Below are 15,153 nucleotides of genomic sequence, written 5' to 3'. Positions count from 1 at the left end.
ATCCATCCATCCATCATCCATCATCCATCCATCAGCCATTCATCCATCCATCTTCCATCCATCCATCATCCATTCATCCATCTTCCATCCATCCATCATCCATACATGCATTCATCATCCATCCATCCCTCCATCCATCCATCCATGCATTCATCATCCATCCATCTATCTATCCATCCATCCATCCATCCATCTATCTATCCATCCATCCATCCATCATCCATCTATCCATCTATGCATCGATCATCCATTCATCAACCATCCATCCTTCCATCCATCCTCATCCATTTATCAGCCATCCACCCATCATCCATCCATCACCCATCCATCCATCCATCATGCATTCTTCAGCCATCCATCCATCCATCCATCCATCCATCCATTAATTGCATTCATCATCCATTCATGCTTCCATCATCCATCCTTCCATCCAGGACCTTATCCACTCCCTGAAAAGAGTGAATCTTCAGAACTGTGAAACAAAAGTGCATTCTCGTTAAAAAATAAAATAAAATAAAATATTCATTCATTCATTAATGAACGAATGAAAATAAAATAAAACAATAATAACAGTAATAAATTATTATTATTATTATTATTGCTGTTCATGTTGTTGTTAAAGCTGACCGAAACGTTTGAATGTGTTTGTAGGAGTCCTGTTTACAAATAACTACAACTCCCATGATGCCTAGGGCCACTGCAGTCCCGCCCCCTCCGTCTGAATGGCAGATTGTTTGTGTCACTCTGATCAGCTGTTCCAGAGAGTGAGCCAGCATGAGGACTGGAGAACCAACACGAGGACCAGAGAACCAGAGAGCCAACAAGAGAACCACAGAACCCACAGGACTACAGAGTCAACACGAGGACCAGCTGGTGACTGTTCTAGACAGAGAAGCAACATGGGGCCGGCGAGCCTTCTTCAGCCCAAAAAGCTGCTGCACGAGGACAGGAAGCCGGGCTCCATCTCTGTGGCATCTTCAAAATACAAGCACTAGTATTAGAAGCGGGACATTTTTGTGTTTTTCTTTCACACATTGGTCAATATATTGTATTAAATGCTCGTTCTACCATATTGTTCCTTTTTTTTTTAATTTTTGATTTGTTTAGTTAGCTATGCTACCAGTGGATTTTCAGCCTGTTTCAAGGTAGCAGTACCAAAAAAAAGGTGAAAAATAATGAATCAGTAACAAGCACACTTATTATTCTCCCTCTCTCTCTCTCTCTCTCTCTCTCTCTCTCTCTCTCTCTCTCTCTCTCTCTCTCTCTCTCTCTCTCTCTCTCTCTCTCTCTCTCTCTCTCTGTGTGTGTGTGTGTGTGTGTGTGTGACTGCAAAAATAGTTCACGTTCTCACCTCACTTGTTGGTTGGTTGTCAGTGAGATTTTTTGAAAATATTTTTTGCGAATTGATATTATTTAAAAATCAATACAACACAAAGTAAATGGCTTTCTGGCAATATCGTATATTTCAAAGATAAAAAAAAATAAAGTGTAGAAAGAAAACAGAGCGGCGCTGAGCTCTTATTGTGAAGCGGTGCCACCGGAAGTGTTCTGCCTGTCTGACAGCAGCAGGTTTTTTGTTTTTTGTTTTTTAACCTCTGCTTTCTTTCTTTCTTTCTTCCTGCTGTTTCTTGCTGTTGGAGTCGCGTTCGGCCGGCCGCGCGTGTCCGTGTGCGCGCGTTTGGCCATGCCGCTGCTCTGAAGCGTGTCGTCGCTCCGGGGAGATGGAGCTGCACATTTTAGAGCACAGCCTGAAAGTGGCGAGCATCGAGAAGGAGGGGATCCAGGTCTGCACGCACGGACTCATCAAGCTGGCCTTCCTGGCCTCCAGGACCAGGTACAGGACCGGGGACCCGGGGGAACCGGGGACCGGGGGACCGGGGGACGGAGGGGGGGGGGGGGGGGGTAGCTAGAACCAGGGACCAGGAGTGAACCAGAGAGAACCAGGGCCAAGGACCAGGGGGAACTAGCCTGAACCAGGACCAGGACCAGGGGGGGTTTCAAACTGCAGCTGCTTGTGTGTGTGTGTGTGTGTGTGTGTGTTACTGTATTAATGTGTGTGTGTATCTGTGTTACTGTGTGTTTGTGCGTGTACATGTTACTATGCGTGTGTTACTGTCTTCGTGTGTGTTACTGTGCCTGTTATTCTGTTTGTTACTCTGTCTGTCACTGTGTAGGTGTGTGTGTATGTGTGTGTGTGTGTGTGTGTGTGTGTGTGTGTGTGTGTGTGTGTGTGTGAGAGAGAGAGAGAGAGGGTGTTATTGTGTGTGACTATTTTACTGTACATGTGTTACTGTGTATCTATATTGCACTGTATGTGTGTTACTGTGAGTGTGTTACACGGTGTGTGTGTGTGTGTGTGTGTGTGTGTGTGTGTGTGTGTGTGTGTGTGTTACTGTGTTACATTGTGTGTATGAAACCAGATGTAACTGTGATTGGTCCAGGCTGTCACGTGGACAGACCTACCTGAACCCGAACCCGAACCCATCGTGCCCCTAACTCTAGTTCACAACCAGTTTAAATTGAATCCAACGCCATATCCTTAACTAGTCCTGTAACCTGTCTAACTAGTTCATCACGGGTTTAACTCTAGTCCAGAACCAAGGTCCAGAACTGGTCATTAACCTGTCTACGTCTCGTCCAGTCAGACGCTGAAATCAAGTCCAGAACCAAGTCTGAAAGTAGTGGTAACCTGTTGAAAACTAGTCTCAAACTGACCCTGTTGTGCGTCTTGGTGCCTGAACCTGAGCTGGGGTGTCCGCTGAGTCTCATCCTCCTGGACCAGGTTTGGACCTGGGATCTGAAAACCCCTCTGGCCCAGGTCCTGACCCCGTCCTGTTTATCCAGAGAGACACACAAGACCGCGAAGATTAATAAAACCTCTCAGCCCGCCTCGAGCCGAAAGACGAACAGCGGTGGAAAAGTTCATCCCTGCTTCAAGCAGCGCTTTTAAAGAAACACAGTTCGAGCGCGGCATGTGGCCGTTACATAACGCTGCTGGCGGTCAGAGCCAGCTGAGGTGAACGTATGCCGCCGCCGTTTACAGTCAGGATGCAGATTGAGTCAAAGCACTCAGGAAAATACAGACACCAGGTACAAAGCACCCGTTCACCTTGTTCACTAAAGTAGAATAGAACAGGTTTGAAATGTTGAAAAGCCAAAATGAGCTGTTGACTTTATTGACGCATGAAGTCCGATTTACTCCTGAACACATCAAGAATCAAAGGTTACAGGTGGAGTCAAACTGCAGACGCTGTCAGGTTCCTGTGCAAACAGTCCTGCTCCAGAGGCAGCGCCGGATTGGCCGAGCTGCACAAACAGTGGAAAAAAACAAGACAGACTGGTCTGTAACCGGTCTGAAACCAGCTCAACACTGGTCTGAAACCAGTTCAACACCAGTCTGAAACCAGCTCAACACCAGTCTGAAACCAGCTCAACACCAGTCCTGAAACCAGCTCCACCCTAGTCTGAAACCAGCTGAACACCAGTCTGAAACCAGCTCAACACCAGTCTGAAACCAGCTCAACACCAGTCTGAAACCAGCTCAACAACAGTCTGAAACCAGCTCAACACCAGTCTGAAACCAGCTCAACACCAGTCTGAAACCAGCTCAACCCTAGTCTGAAACCAGCTGAACACCAGTCTGAAACCAGCTCAACAACAGTCTGAAACCAGCCCAACACCGGTCTGAAACCAGCTCAACACCAGTCTGAAACCAGCTGAACACCAGTCTGAAACCATCTCAACACCAGTCTGAAACCATCTCAACACCAGTCTGAAACCAGCTCAACAACAGTCTGAAACCATCTCAACACCAGTCTGAAACCAGCTCAACAACAGTCTGAAACCAGCCCAACACCGGTCTGAAACCAGTTCAACACTGGTCTGAAACCAGCTCAACACTGGTCTGAAACCAGCTCAACACCAGTCTGAAACAAGCTCAACACCGGTCTGAAACCAGCTCAACACCGGTCTGAAACCAGCTCAACACTGGTCTGAAACCAGCTCAACACTGGTCTGAAACCAGCTCAACACCAGTCTGAAACCAGCTCAACAACAGTCTGAAACCAGCCCAACACCGGTCTGAAACCAGCTCAACACCAGTCTGAAACCAGCCCAACACAAGTCTGAAACTAGTTCAACACTGGTCTGAAACCAGCTCAACACTGGTCTGAAACTAGTTCAACACTGGTCTGAAACCAGCTCAACACTGGTCTGAAACCAGCTCAACACCAGTCTGAAACCAGCTCAACACCAGTCTGAAACCAATTCAACACCAGTCTGAAACTAGTTCAACACTGGTCTGAAACCAGTTCAACACCAGTCTGAAACCAGCTCAACACTGGTCTGAAACCAGCTCAACACCAGTCTGAAACCAGCTCAACACCAGTCTGAAACCAATTCAACACCAGTCTGAAACTAGTTCAACACTGGTCTGAAACTAGTTCAACACCAGTCTGAAACTAGTTCAACACTGGTCTGAAACCAGTTCAACACCAGTCTGAAACCAGCTCAACACTAGTCTGAAACCAGCTCAACACCAGTCTGAAACCAGCTCAACACCAGTCTGAAACCAGTTCAACACCAGTCTGAAACCAGTTCAACACCAGTCTGAAACCAGCTCAACACCAGTCTGAAACCAGCTCAACACTGGTCTGAAACCAGCTCAACACTGGTCTGAAACCAGCTCAACACCAGTCTGAAACCAGTTCAACACCAGTCTGAAACCAGTTCAACACCAGTCTGAAACCAGCTCAACACTGGTCTGAAACCAGCTCAACACCAGTCTGAAACCAGTTCAACACCAGTCTGAAACCAGTTCAACACCAGTCTGAAACCAGCTCAACACTGGTCTGAAACCAGCTCAACACTGGTCTGAAACCAGCTCAACACCAGTCTGAAACCAGTTCAACACCAGTCTGAAACCAGCTCAACACCAGTCTGAAACCAGCTCAACACAAGTCTGAAACTAGTTCAACACTGGTCTGAAACCAGCTCAACACCAGTGTGAAACTAGTTCAACACTGTTCTAGAACTGGTCTGAAACTAGTTTGAAACCTGTCAGAGACTAGTCTGATAACTAGTTAATAACTGTAACTCGTCTGAAACCTGTGTAAACTAGTCTAAAACCGCTGGTCCAGAACTGTCTTTCTAAAACTGCGTCTGTCTTAAGCGCACTGACTCTCTCTCCCTGTGCCAACCAGTGGCCCGACGTGCTAGCTCGCTCGTTGTCAGTGTTTGTGCCGTCGCCGTGGAAACATCCCTCGTTTCCAGAACGTTTCTGAGTGAAGGTGGAGCCTTTCTGAGGACTGAACCTCCACGTTACTGAGAGAGGAGGACCCGGAGAGAGGACCTGCTTCAGAAAGTCCTCCGTCTGGTTCAGTTCACGTCAGAATAACGATGGGGCGCGGTTCCTCTCAGACCCGGACCTGGACCCGGACCCGGACCCAGGACCGTTCAGTCCTCCTCTGCTGCTTCACACCTTCCAGACAAATATGGAGGGCAGCGCTCAGCGGACGGCCTGTTAGGAATGTGATTATCACAGAGGTGCTGTTCACAGTGTGTGTGTGTGTGTGTGTGTGTGTGTGTGTGTGTGTGTGTGTGCACTGACACACTGCAGCGGGAGACGTTGAATGTCAGATGTTTTCTCTCCCAACTGTGATGGTGTGTGAACTGAGCTGATCCCTCCTCCTCCTCTTCCTCCCTCCTCCTCCTCCTCCCTCCTCCTCCTCTACCTCCTCTTCCTCCCTCCCCCTCCTCCTCCTCCTCCTCCTCCTCTACCTCCTCTTCCTCCCTCCCCCTCCTCCTCCTCCCCCTCCTCCTCTTCTTCAGGTGTAAGTTCTTCAGCCTGACGGAGACTCCGGAGGACTACACCATCATCGTGGACGAGGAGGGCTTCAAAGGTGGGCTCCTCCGTGTGCCGACGTGTGTGGTCGCCGTGGTAACCAGGTTGCGTAACCCCGGGGCGCTCTGTGGTCTCGCGTCGCCGTGTGTTTGTGTGGTTACGCGCCGTTCCCCAGGCCGACCCTCCTCGGTCGCCGTGGAGACTCCGGGCCGTCCGTTGCGTAACGGCCGCAGGCCTCTGGTCCCGCCGGCGGCCGCCCGGCGCAGCGCGGCGCGGCGCTCCGGGCGGCCGCCGGCTCAACATCCTTCACACTGATGATCCTGAAACGGCAGCAGCTGATGGACAGCTGCCTGTTTCCACCGCGGACTCATCCACTTCCTCTCACCGCTCATCAAAAGGCAGAAACCAGGAAGTACAGCGTCCTGACTCACTGGAGCGAGCCAGGCTTCCCTCTGTCGTCTCTAAACTGAGTTTGGAAAATGTGCCAGAATTAGCTTTTCGGTTTCTTTTCCGCCGGTTTGGAATAGAGGGAGAGACTGGTGCAACATTCTTTTCTGAAAAATGACAATAATAATAAATTACAGTCATGCAGCTGGAAACTGTTTTCGAAGATGTTTTGTTTTTAGCATTACCCATAACTCCAGGTGTGTGTGTGTGTGTGTGTGTGTGTGTGTGTGTGTGTGTGTGTGTGTGGTGTGTGTGTGTGTGTGTGTGTGTGTGTGTGTGTGTGTGTGTGTGTGTGTGTGCCGCAGAGCTGCCCCAGTCGGAGCACATCAGCGTGGCCGACGCCACCTGGCTGGCGCTCAACGTGGTGTCGGGCGGCGGCAGCGCCTCCAGCTCTCAGCCCATCGGAGTCACCAAGATCGCCAAGTCCGTCATCGCGCCGCTGGCCGACCACAACATCTCCGTCTTCATGCTGTCCACATATCAGACCGACTTCATCCTGGTGAGCGCTGCCGGACAGCTCTGGGCTGCGGGCGTTAGGAGGAAGATGCTCTGTGTTTTCGCTGAGTCGCCCGTGTCTTCAGTGAGTAGTAGACGTCCTGGTCGCTCTCGGCTCTCATTAGGCGGGCCGTTTTAATCCTCTTTGTAATGAAATCTAGCAGAAGGTGGATCAGAGACCCTGAAACTGTGGCCTGAGTCCAGAGCCAGCAGCTGAGTGGCCTCCCTGCTCCCTTCATTATATCATTTGTCTGTTATGCAACCGCTGGCAGCGGAGTTGTTTCAGCCACAGCGGCCGACAGGAGAAGCAATAACCCTGGATATAGTGCCCCCCAACCCCCCACGGCCCCCCCACTTCCTTTGATTGAGGAAGGAGTCCTCCCTCTGTCTGCAGCGTCTCGGCCGCGGGGACACTCGTCTTATTGCCTTGCTTTGGTGGAAAAGCTGCAGCATGTTTATGAAACGGGTGAAAACAGAATAATCTGTTACATAAAGGGGATCAGCCGCCTGCTGGAACCCAAGGTATCACTCTGCTTCCTGTCTGGACGCTGCTGCTGCTGCTGGGTCTCACACTACACTCACACTCAGCAGCACGGCCCGGTCCCCCGGTCCCTCCATCCTCCAGTCCCTCCGTCCCCCGGTCCCTCCGTCCCCCGGTCCCTCTGTCCTCCAGTCCCTCCGTCCCCCGGTCCCTCCATCCTCCAGTCCCTCCGTCCCCCGGTCCCTCCGTCCCCCGGTCCCTCTGTCCTCTGGTTCCATGGGACTGTAGTTTCACGTTCCTCAAAGTTTCACATCACAGACATGGAAAGGGCAAAAATTTTGAAAATAATGTAGCTAGCAAGCCTCCAGCCACCTCTGCTCCAACACTACACCAGCTTCAACACTACACCTCCTCCAACACTAGGGCTGAACGATATATCGTTATCATATCGATATCGCGATATGAACATTCAGGACGTTAGTTTCTCAAAATCAACGATATCAAGATTACCCCTGCTTGCCCTACGTGTCAGCTCGCCCATGCACAGGTAAGGCCAGCCAACCACAAACCTCGTTTACTGGTTGACAGCTGATGGCAGAGGATGGTTGCAGAATCTGCACAAAGAGTTTGGTGGTAGTGGCAGTGAGTTCTCATAAATAAAACTGCATTTTTTTTTTTTTTACATCCTTTTGTATTGTGATGCTTTTATTTTTCTGAAAAACGCTTAACTTTTACTGAATCCATTGTAATATATCGTATCGATATCGAGATATCTGGCATGGATATCGAGATATGAAATTTTGCCCATATCGTTCAGCCCTATCCAACACTACACCAGCTTCAACACTACACCTCCTCCAACACTACACCAGCTCCAACACTACACCAGCTTCAACACTACACCTCCTCCAACACTACACCAGCTCCAACACTACACCAGCTTCAACACTACACCTCCTCCAACACTACACCAGCTCCAACACTACACCTCCTCCAACACTACACCAGCTTCAACACTACACCTCCTCCAACACTACACCAGCTCCAACACTACACCTCCTCCAACACTACACCAGCTCCAACGCTACACCTCCTCCAACACTACACCAGCTTCAACACTACACCTCCTCCAACACTACACCAGCTTCAACACTACACCTCCTCCAACACTACACCAGCTCCAACACTACACCAGCTTCAACACTACACCTCCTCCAACACTACACCAGCTCCAACACTACACCAGCTTCAACACTACACCAGCTCCAACACTACACCAGCTCCAACACTACACCAGCTTCAACACTACACCAGCTCCAACACTACACCAGCTCCAACACTACACCAGCTCCAACACTACACCAGCTTCAACACTACACCAGCTCCAACACTACACCTCCTCCAACACTACACCAGCTCCAACACTACACCAGCTTCAACACTACACCAGCTCCAACACTACACCAGCTCCAACACTACACCAGCTTCAACACTACACCTCCTCCAACACTACACCAGCTTCAACACTACACCTCCTCCAACACTACACCAGCTTCAACACTACACCAGCTCCGCCCAGCTGCACTGTCGCTCTCTGTCAATGAGTGTATCAGTGACACTTTGACACTTAGCATGTAGCATAGCTGGTGTGTGAGCCTTGACACACTTTAGCATGTAGCATGTAGCGCTGTTGGATTGTGAGCCCTGTTTTATAGGAGCAGGAACCCTGATCTCCTGATCCCCTCCAGGGTTCTTCCTGCTGGCAGTGGGAGTTGAACCAGGACACCTCCAAGCACAGCCTTGCGTCTTTTCTTTCCGGGCCGGTTAAAGGTTGTCCTCGGAGTGTTTTCCTCCCGGACCCTCCAGGCTTTGCCTCGTAAACCAGCCCCGCCCACTCCTCATCCGCATTTGGATTTTGGAGCTGGTCTCAGTCTGGTCGGAGCCCATAGAGGGGATTTCACTCTGTCCTGAAACGGCCGAGCCAATCAGCGTTGCCGCTTTTTGTTTTCAATTTTTTCTTTTTGGGTAAATTCCGGTGGCTAAACCGGAAGTGACACCATCACTGCGCGTAGCGGAGATGACGACTTTAACTTTAACCATCGTCTGAAAGCTGCAGTCAGTAAAGTTTCAGCCAAAATACCAAGAATTACAACAATCAAGCAAGAGCCAGAGTCTGGCCTGGTGAGGGTCTGACAGGAAAAGACGTTTTCACGTGTCTTTGCGTGTAGAGAAGCTAGAGCTAATGAGCTGATGCTAATCCTTAGAGAAGCTAACGCATTTTGATGACGTATTTGTTTTGAAGCGCTGATTGGCTGAAGTACCTGTCAGTCAAAGGAGTAACCGACGCCCCCTGCAGGAAGTTTGTAATGGGCTCCTATCCAGACTGAGCCCAAATCCAAATCCAAATGTGGATGAGGAGTGGGCGGGTCTGGTTTACAAGGCTACTCCAGGCTCAGACCTGGACCTGAAGCTCTCCGCCGTCCGTGGTCCTCTGGTCCTGACCGGACCCACTTCTGTCTCCTGTCCTCAGGTTCGAGAGCGAGACCTGCCGCTGGTGATGCACACGCTGTCTTCCGAGTTCACCCTGCTGCGAGTCGTCAACGGAGAGACGGTCGCCGCCCCCCACCTGGGCGTGTCCAACGGCCTGGTCAAACCCAAACTGGGTACGAGCCCCAGACCGGCAGACTGGCCCGGTCTACGGCCGGGTCCTGGGTTCCAGACTCCGGGTCCTGGGTTCCAGACTCCGGGTCCTGGGTTCCAGACTCCGGGTCCTGGGTTCCAGACTCCGGGTCCTGGGTTCCTGACCCGGGTCCTGGGTTCCAGACTCCGGGTCCTGGGTTCCAGACTCCGGGTCCTGGGTTCCTGACTCCGGGTCCTGGGTTCCTGACCCGGGTCCTGGGTTCCTGACTCCGGGTCTTCTGTCCCCCTCAGTGCCTCGTCCCATCATCCACCCGCTGTCCAGTCCCAGCAACATGTTCTGTGTGACCAGCCTGGACCCCGACACGCTGCCGTCCGTCGCCACGCTGCTCATGGACGTCATGTTCTACTCCGGAGGGTGAGTCCATCAGGATGGGGGCTCGGGGGGTCAGGGGGGTTTGGGGGGTCGGGGGGTCTGAACAGTGTCACATTCACACCCTGTTTCCACGGCAACAGCAAAGCTTTCTGCTTTTGGTTCTGCGCCTCTGAAAACGAGGTCAGTTCACTCAACAGCGAGATCATGGATGGAGTTACCACAGCCGGCCACAAGGTGGCACTGTAAACGTTAACAGAGAGAAAACATGGGCAGCATTGACCAGGATCAGGACCAGGACTAGGACCAGGACCAGGACCAGGACCAGGACCAGGACCAGGATCCTGAGCCTGTTTCAAAAAGAGTGGTTTTCGCCTGTATTGTTCTCTGCAGCGTGTGTTGTGGCTTCATAACAACAGCGCCAGCTGCTGGCCCAACGTGGAAACTACATGATTGTCAAAGTGTTGCTGTGTAAACGGGAAACTTTTCCGAAATGAAAACGCTAAAACAATGTTTTAACTGAAAGCTTTCAAAAGAAGCTAAAATATTACAAGCATTTCAACATGCTCACGTTCTGATTTCAGAGTGATTTGTGACCAGATGAAGAGTGAACTACTTCCTCCTCTTCCTCCTCTTCCTCCAACTCTTCTTCTTCTCCTCCGTCTTGGTCTGCAGGTCTAAAGACTCGGGAGCGAGCGGCGAGGATTCGAGCCACATCCGCTTCTTCTCCTTCTCCCTGATCGAGGGCTACATCTCCCTGGTCATGGACGAGCAGACGACCCGGAGGTGGGGGTGGGGGTGGGGGGTGGGGGTGGGCGGGGTCGGGGGGGGGGTGGGGGTGGACCTGGAGGGACGTTCTGTTTATGTGACGGAGCAGATTTATGGCGGCTCTTTGTTGCTAAGCGACGGCCGAGTGGGAGGACGAACAGCATGTCCTGAAGCCACGGTGGGCTTCATCTGCTGAACACACACACACACACACACACACACACACACACACACACACACACACACACACACACACACACCAGCAGCCTGGGCGCAGGTCAGTGGCGTCTTCACTTGTTTTCATGCTGGGTTTCATTCGGAGTGGAAGTGTCCTCCTCGTCCTCCTTCCTGTCTCCACTCGCTCTGGATCCAGGTTTACAGTGAAAACATTTAATCGCCTTTATTTACTTCCTCTCCAGACCTCGGGGTTGTGCCGGGCTCTGATTGGACAGGAGGAGGAAGTGATGTATTTATGTCTACAGGAAGTAAACAAACTCTACTTCCTGCTTCTTTCTTCTCCATCTCGATCAGCTTTGATGCTCCAGCTCCTCTCTTTTCATCAGATCAATTTCTCCTCAGTTAAATAATCTCAACTGGAGTCCAACGCTGGCCTCGGGCGGCCATCTTGGAATATGTGCGTCATGGTGACGGGACGGGAGTCACTCAGCTTTACACAACCCAATGGCAGCGTCCAGCTTGGCTCCAAGGCAGCCAATGAGACTGCAGCTGCCACCGCAGAGGAGCCGCGATGCCTTCATGGACATAGGACATTTGAGTTCTACTAAATATAACCATCGTTTTCTGGATGAAGTTTCAAAAGCACATTTGAGAATGACCTTTAAATTATGGAGAAAGAAATAACTGCCGTTGTTGTCAGGGCTAGCAGTGTTCGCTCTCTGCCGCTGATGATCATACCAGAGAGTAACTGTCTGTACGCCTCTGTTTGTGGTAATCCATACCTGTACTCACCTGTTCTTGGCTCTGTTTCCTCTCCCAGGTTTCCCAACAACGTCCTGTTCACCAGTGCGTCCGGGGAGCTGTGGAAGATGGTCCGAATCGGCGGGCAGCCTTTAGGATTCGGTCAGTGGTTTGGTTTGGTTTAGTTTGCCCACAGACAGGTTCCGGAGGGACCTCCTCAAGCTGTTTCTACGTGTTAGAACTTATCCAGATGTTCACAAAGCCGAAGAGGACGGGCTGATTCCCGAGCGGACGCCCTGTCCCTTCGGAGGTAGTCAGTCAGCGCAGCGGTACAGTAATCCTCATTGTTTTCTTCACACCCGCAGTTCTGGTAAGGAGATGAAACAGCCTCCAGTAATTGTTTCCATTTTGAACAGATTTACTCATTAGAGGGGGATTGTTGGGCTGAACCTCCTCACATCACCCCCGCGGTGACCCCGCCTTCAAGGTAATCAGATTACTGAGAGCAACGCGTTGTGTTTGTGGTTGCAGATGAGTGTGGCATCGTGGCCCAGATCGCCGAACCTCTGGCCACGGCCGACATTCCCGCTTACTACATTAGTACCTTCAAGTTCGACCACGCTCTGGTAAGAAAGCCCTCAGCAGCCCCGCAGGTGAACTTTGACCCCAAACAAAAACAGAAAAACACGAAGACACGAAGAACTTATTGTTGTAAAGGAGGGGGCGTGTCTTAGCGAGGGGTGTGTGTAGAGTGGGCGTGTCCTAGCAGAGTGCCGACCAGGAGCCGGATGAGCTTCTTTCTGAATGTGTTCCTGCAGGTTCCTGAGGAGAACATCCAGAGTGTGATCGGGGCTCTGCGGCCGGAGAGCGCAGCGGCAGCGCCGTGAGGGAGGCCCGCCGGACACCAAGCACACCGCTTCCACCCCGACCCGGACCCTAGACCGGACCCGACCCGGACCCTAGACCGGACCCTAGACCGAACCCTGACCCAGACCCTAGACTGAACCCCGACCCAGACCCTAGAACGAACCCTGGCCTGGACCCTAGACTGAACCCTGACCCGGACCCTAGAACGAACCCTGGCCTGGACCCTAGACCGAACCCTGACCCGGACCCGGACCCTAGACCGAACCCTGGCCTGGACCCTAGACCGGACCCTAGACCGAACCCTGACCCAGACCCTAGACTGAACCCCGACCCAGACCCTAGAACGAACCCTGGCCTGGACCCTAGACTGAACCCTGACCCGGACCCTAGAACGAACCCTGGCCTGGACCCTAGACCGAACCCTGACCCGGACCCTAGACCGAACCCTGGCCTGGACCCTAGACTGAACCCTGACCCAGACCCTAGACTGAACCCTGACCCAGACCCTAGACTGAACCCTGACCCGGACCCTAGACCGAACCCTGACCCGGACCCTAGACCGAACCCTGACCCGGACCCGGACCCTAGACCGAACCCTGGCCTGGACCCTAAACCGAACCCTGACCCGGACCCTTGACCCAACCTGAACCATAACCTTGACCCCTACTCTATCAAAGTGCCAGGAGCTGGTTCAGGAGGCAGGGAGGGGGTAGAACACAAACTGCCCCCTACTAGAGGCTGCTACCGCCCCCTACTGGAGGCTGTTACTGCCCCCTACTGGAGGCTGTTACTGCCCCTACTGGAGGCTGTTACTGCCCCTACTGGAGGCTGTTACTGCCCCTACTGGAGGCTGTTACTGCCCCCTACTGGAGGCTGCTACTGCCCCCTACTGGAGGCTGTTACCGCCCCCTACTGGAGGCTGTTACCGCCCCCTGCTGGAGGCTGTTACTGCCCCCTGCTGGAGGCTGTTACTGCCCCTACTGGAGGCTGTTACCGCCCCCTACTGGAGGCTGTTACTGCCCCTACTGGAGGCTGCTACTGCCCCTACTGGAGGCTGCTACTGCCCCTTGCTGGAGGCTGCTACTGCCCCCTGCTGGAGGCTGCTACTGCCCCCTGCTGGAGGCTGTTACTGCCCCCTACTGGAGGCTGCTACCGCCCCTGCTGGAGGCTGCTACCGCCCCCTGCTGGAGGCTGTTACTGCCCCCTACTGGAGGCTGTTACTGCCCCCTACTGGAGGCTGTTACTGCCCCTGCTGGAGGCTGCTACCGCCCCCTGCTGGAGGCTGTTACTGCCCCCTGCTGGAGGCTGTTACTGCCCCTACTGGAGGCTGCTACCGCCCCCTGCTGGAGGCTGTTACTGCCCCCTGCTGGAGGCTGTTACTGCCCCTACTGGAGGCTGCTACCGCCCCCTGCTGGAGGCTGTTACTGCCCCCTGCTGGAGGCTGTTACTGCCCCCTGCTGGAGGCTGTTACTGCCCCTGCTGGAGGCTGCTACCGCCCCCTGCTGGAGGCTGTTACTGCCCCCTACTGGAGGCTGTTACTGCCCCCTACTGGAGGCTGTTACTGCCCCTGCTGGAGGCTGCTACCGCCCCCTGCTGGAGGCTGTTACTGCCCCCTGCTGGAGGCTGTTACTGCCCCTACTGGAGGCTGCTACCCGCCCCCTGCTGGAGGCTGTTACTGCCCCCTGCTGGAGGCTGTTACTGCCCCTACTGGAGGCTGCTACCGCCCCCTGCTGGAGGCTGTTACTGCCCCCTGCTGGAGGCTGTTACTGCCCCCTGCTGGAGGCTGTTACTGCCCCTGCTGGAGGCTGCTACTGCCCCCTGCTGGAGGCTGTTACCGCCCCCTGCTGGAGGCTGTTACTGCCCCTGCTGGAGGCTGTTACTGCCCTCTGCTGGAGGCTGTTACTGCCCCCTACTGGGTGTTATTTTTCATATGATATCCAGTCTGAAGGGTTTTCCTCTCTGAAGCTGCTTTCTCCTGCCCCCTGCCCCCTGCCCCCTGACCCCCGACCCCCACCCTCACCAGCACCATACTGTATTAGAGCTGTTTCCATGAGGAGGTTGCGGGTGAACGGCCTCGGAGGCGTTTGGTTTCACGGCTCCTCTCATGGAAAGATGACGAATGTATCTTCAAACAGAGAGAGAAGGACCCTGCCTCCTGCTCTGTCCCCACTGCTCCTCTTTCTGGGTGCCAACGTGTCTCCGGCCTTCGTCCTGGAACTCCTCCGTTTTGAGCCGGACGGCGTCTCTCTTTCTTTCTTTTTCTCCTTTATTTTCGACCGTTTGAATCTGACCTGTGGTTTGTTGAAACATGAAGTGAGTTCCGTT

At 52.9% G+C, this 15,153-nt stretch overlaps 1 protein-coding gene across 1 annotated transcript; it reads left to right on the top strand.

The window, feature by feature from the left end:
- Nucleotides 1–1,593: 1,593 nt before the first annotated feature.
- castor2 (cytosolic arginine sensor for mTORC1 subunit 2) lies at nt 1,594–13,927 on the top strand. The gene is made up of 9 exons (XM_030100176.1): nt 1,594–1,834; nt 5,830–5,900; nt 6,595–6,788; nt 9,796–9,928; nt 10,197–10,320; nt 10,951–11,061; nt 12,041–12,123; nt 12,493–12,587; nt 12,780–13,927. The coding sequence occupies exons 1-9, from the start codon at nt 1,722–1,724 to the stop codon at nt 12,846–12,848; spliced, it is 993 nt and encodes a 330-aa protein (XP_029956036.1). The 5' UTR covers nt 1,594–1,721; the 3' UTR covers nt 12,849–13,927.
- Nucleotides 13,928–15,153: the final 1,226 nt, after the last annotated feature.

The sequence above is a fragment of the Salarias fasciatus genome, chromosome 10, assembly GCF_902148845.1.
Source record: "Salarias fasciatus chromosome 10, fSalaFa1.1, whole genome shotgun sequence".
NCBI lineage: Eukaryota > Metazoa > Chordata > Actinopteri > Blenniiformes > Blenniidae > Salarias > Salarias fasciatus.
The sequence above is the reverse complement of the archived record's forward strand: the minus strand, read 5'-3'. Positions and strand labels throughout refer to the sequence as shown.

Bases quoted from the DNA above. Each gene is read 5' to 3' on its own strand.
- castor2 (XM_030100176.1), top strand. From the start codon at position 1,722: ATGGAGCTGCACATTTTAGAGCACAGCCTGAAAGTGGCGAGCATCGAG. The intron at 10,321-10,950 runs GTGAGTCCATCA...CTTGGTCTGCAG, and splicing joins GTCATGTTCTACTCCGGAGG to GTCTAAAGACTCGGGAGCGA. The intron at 11,062-12,040 runs GTGGGGGTGGGG...TTCCTCTCCCAG, and splicing joins GACGAGCAGACGACCCGGAG to GTTTCCCAACAACGTCCTGT.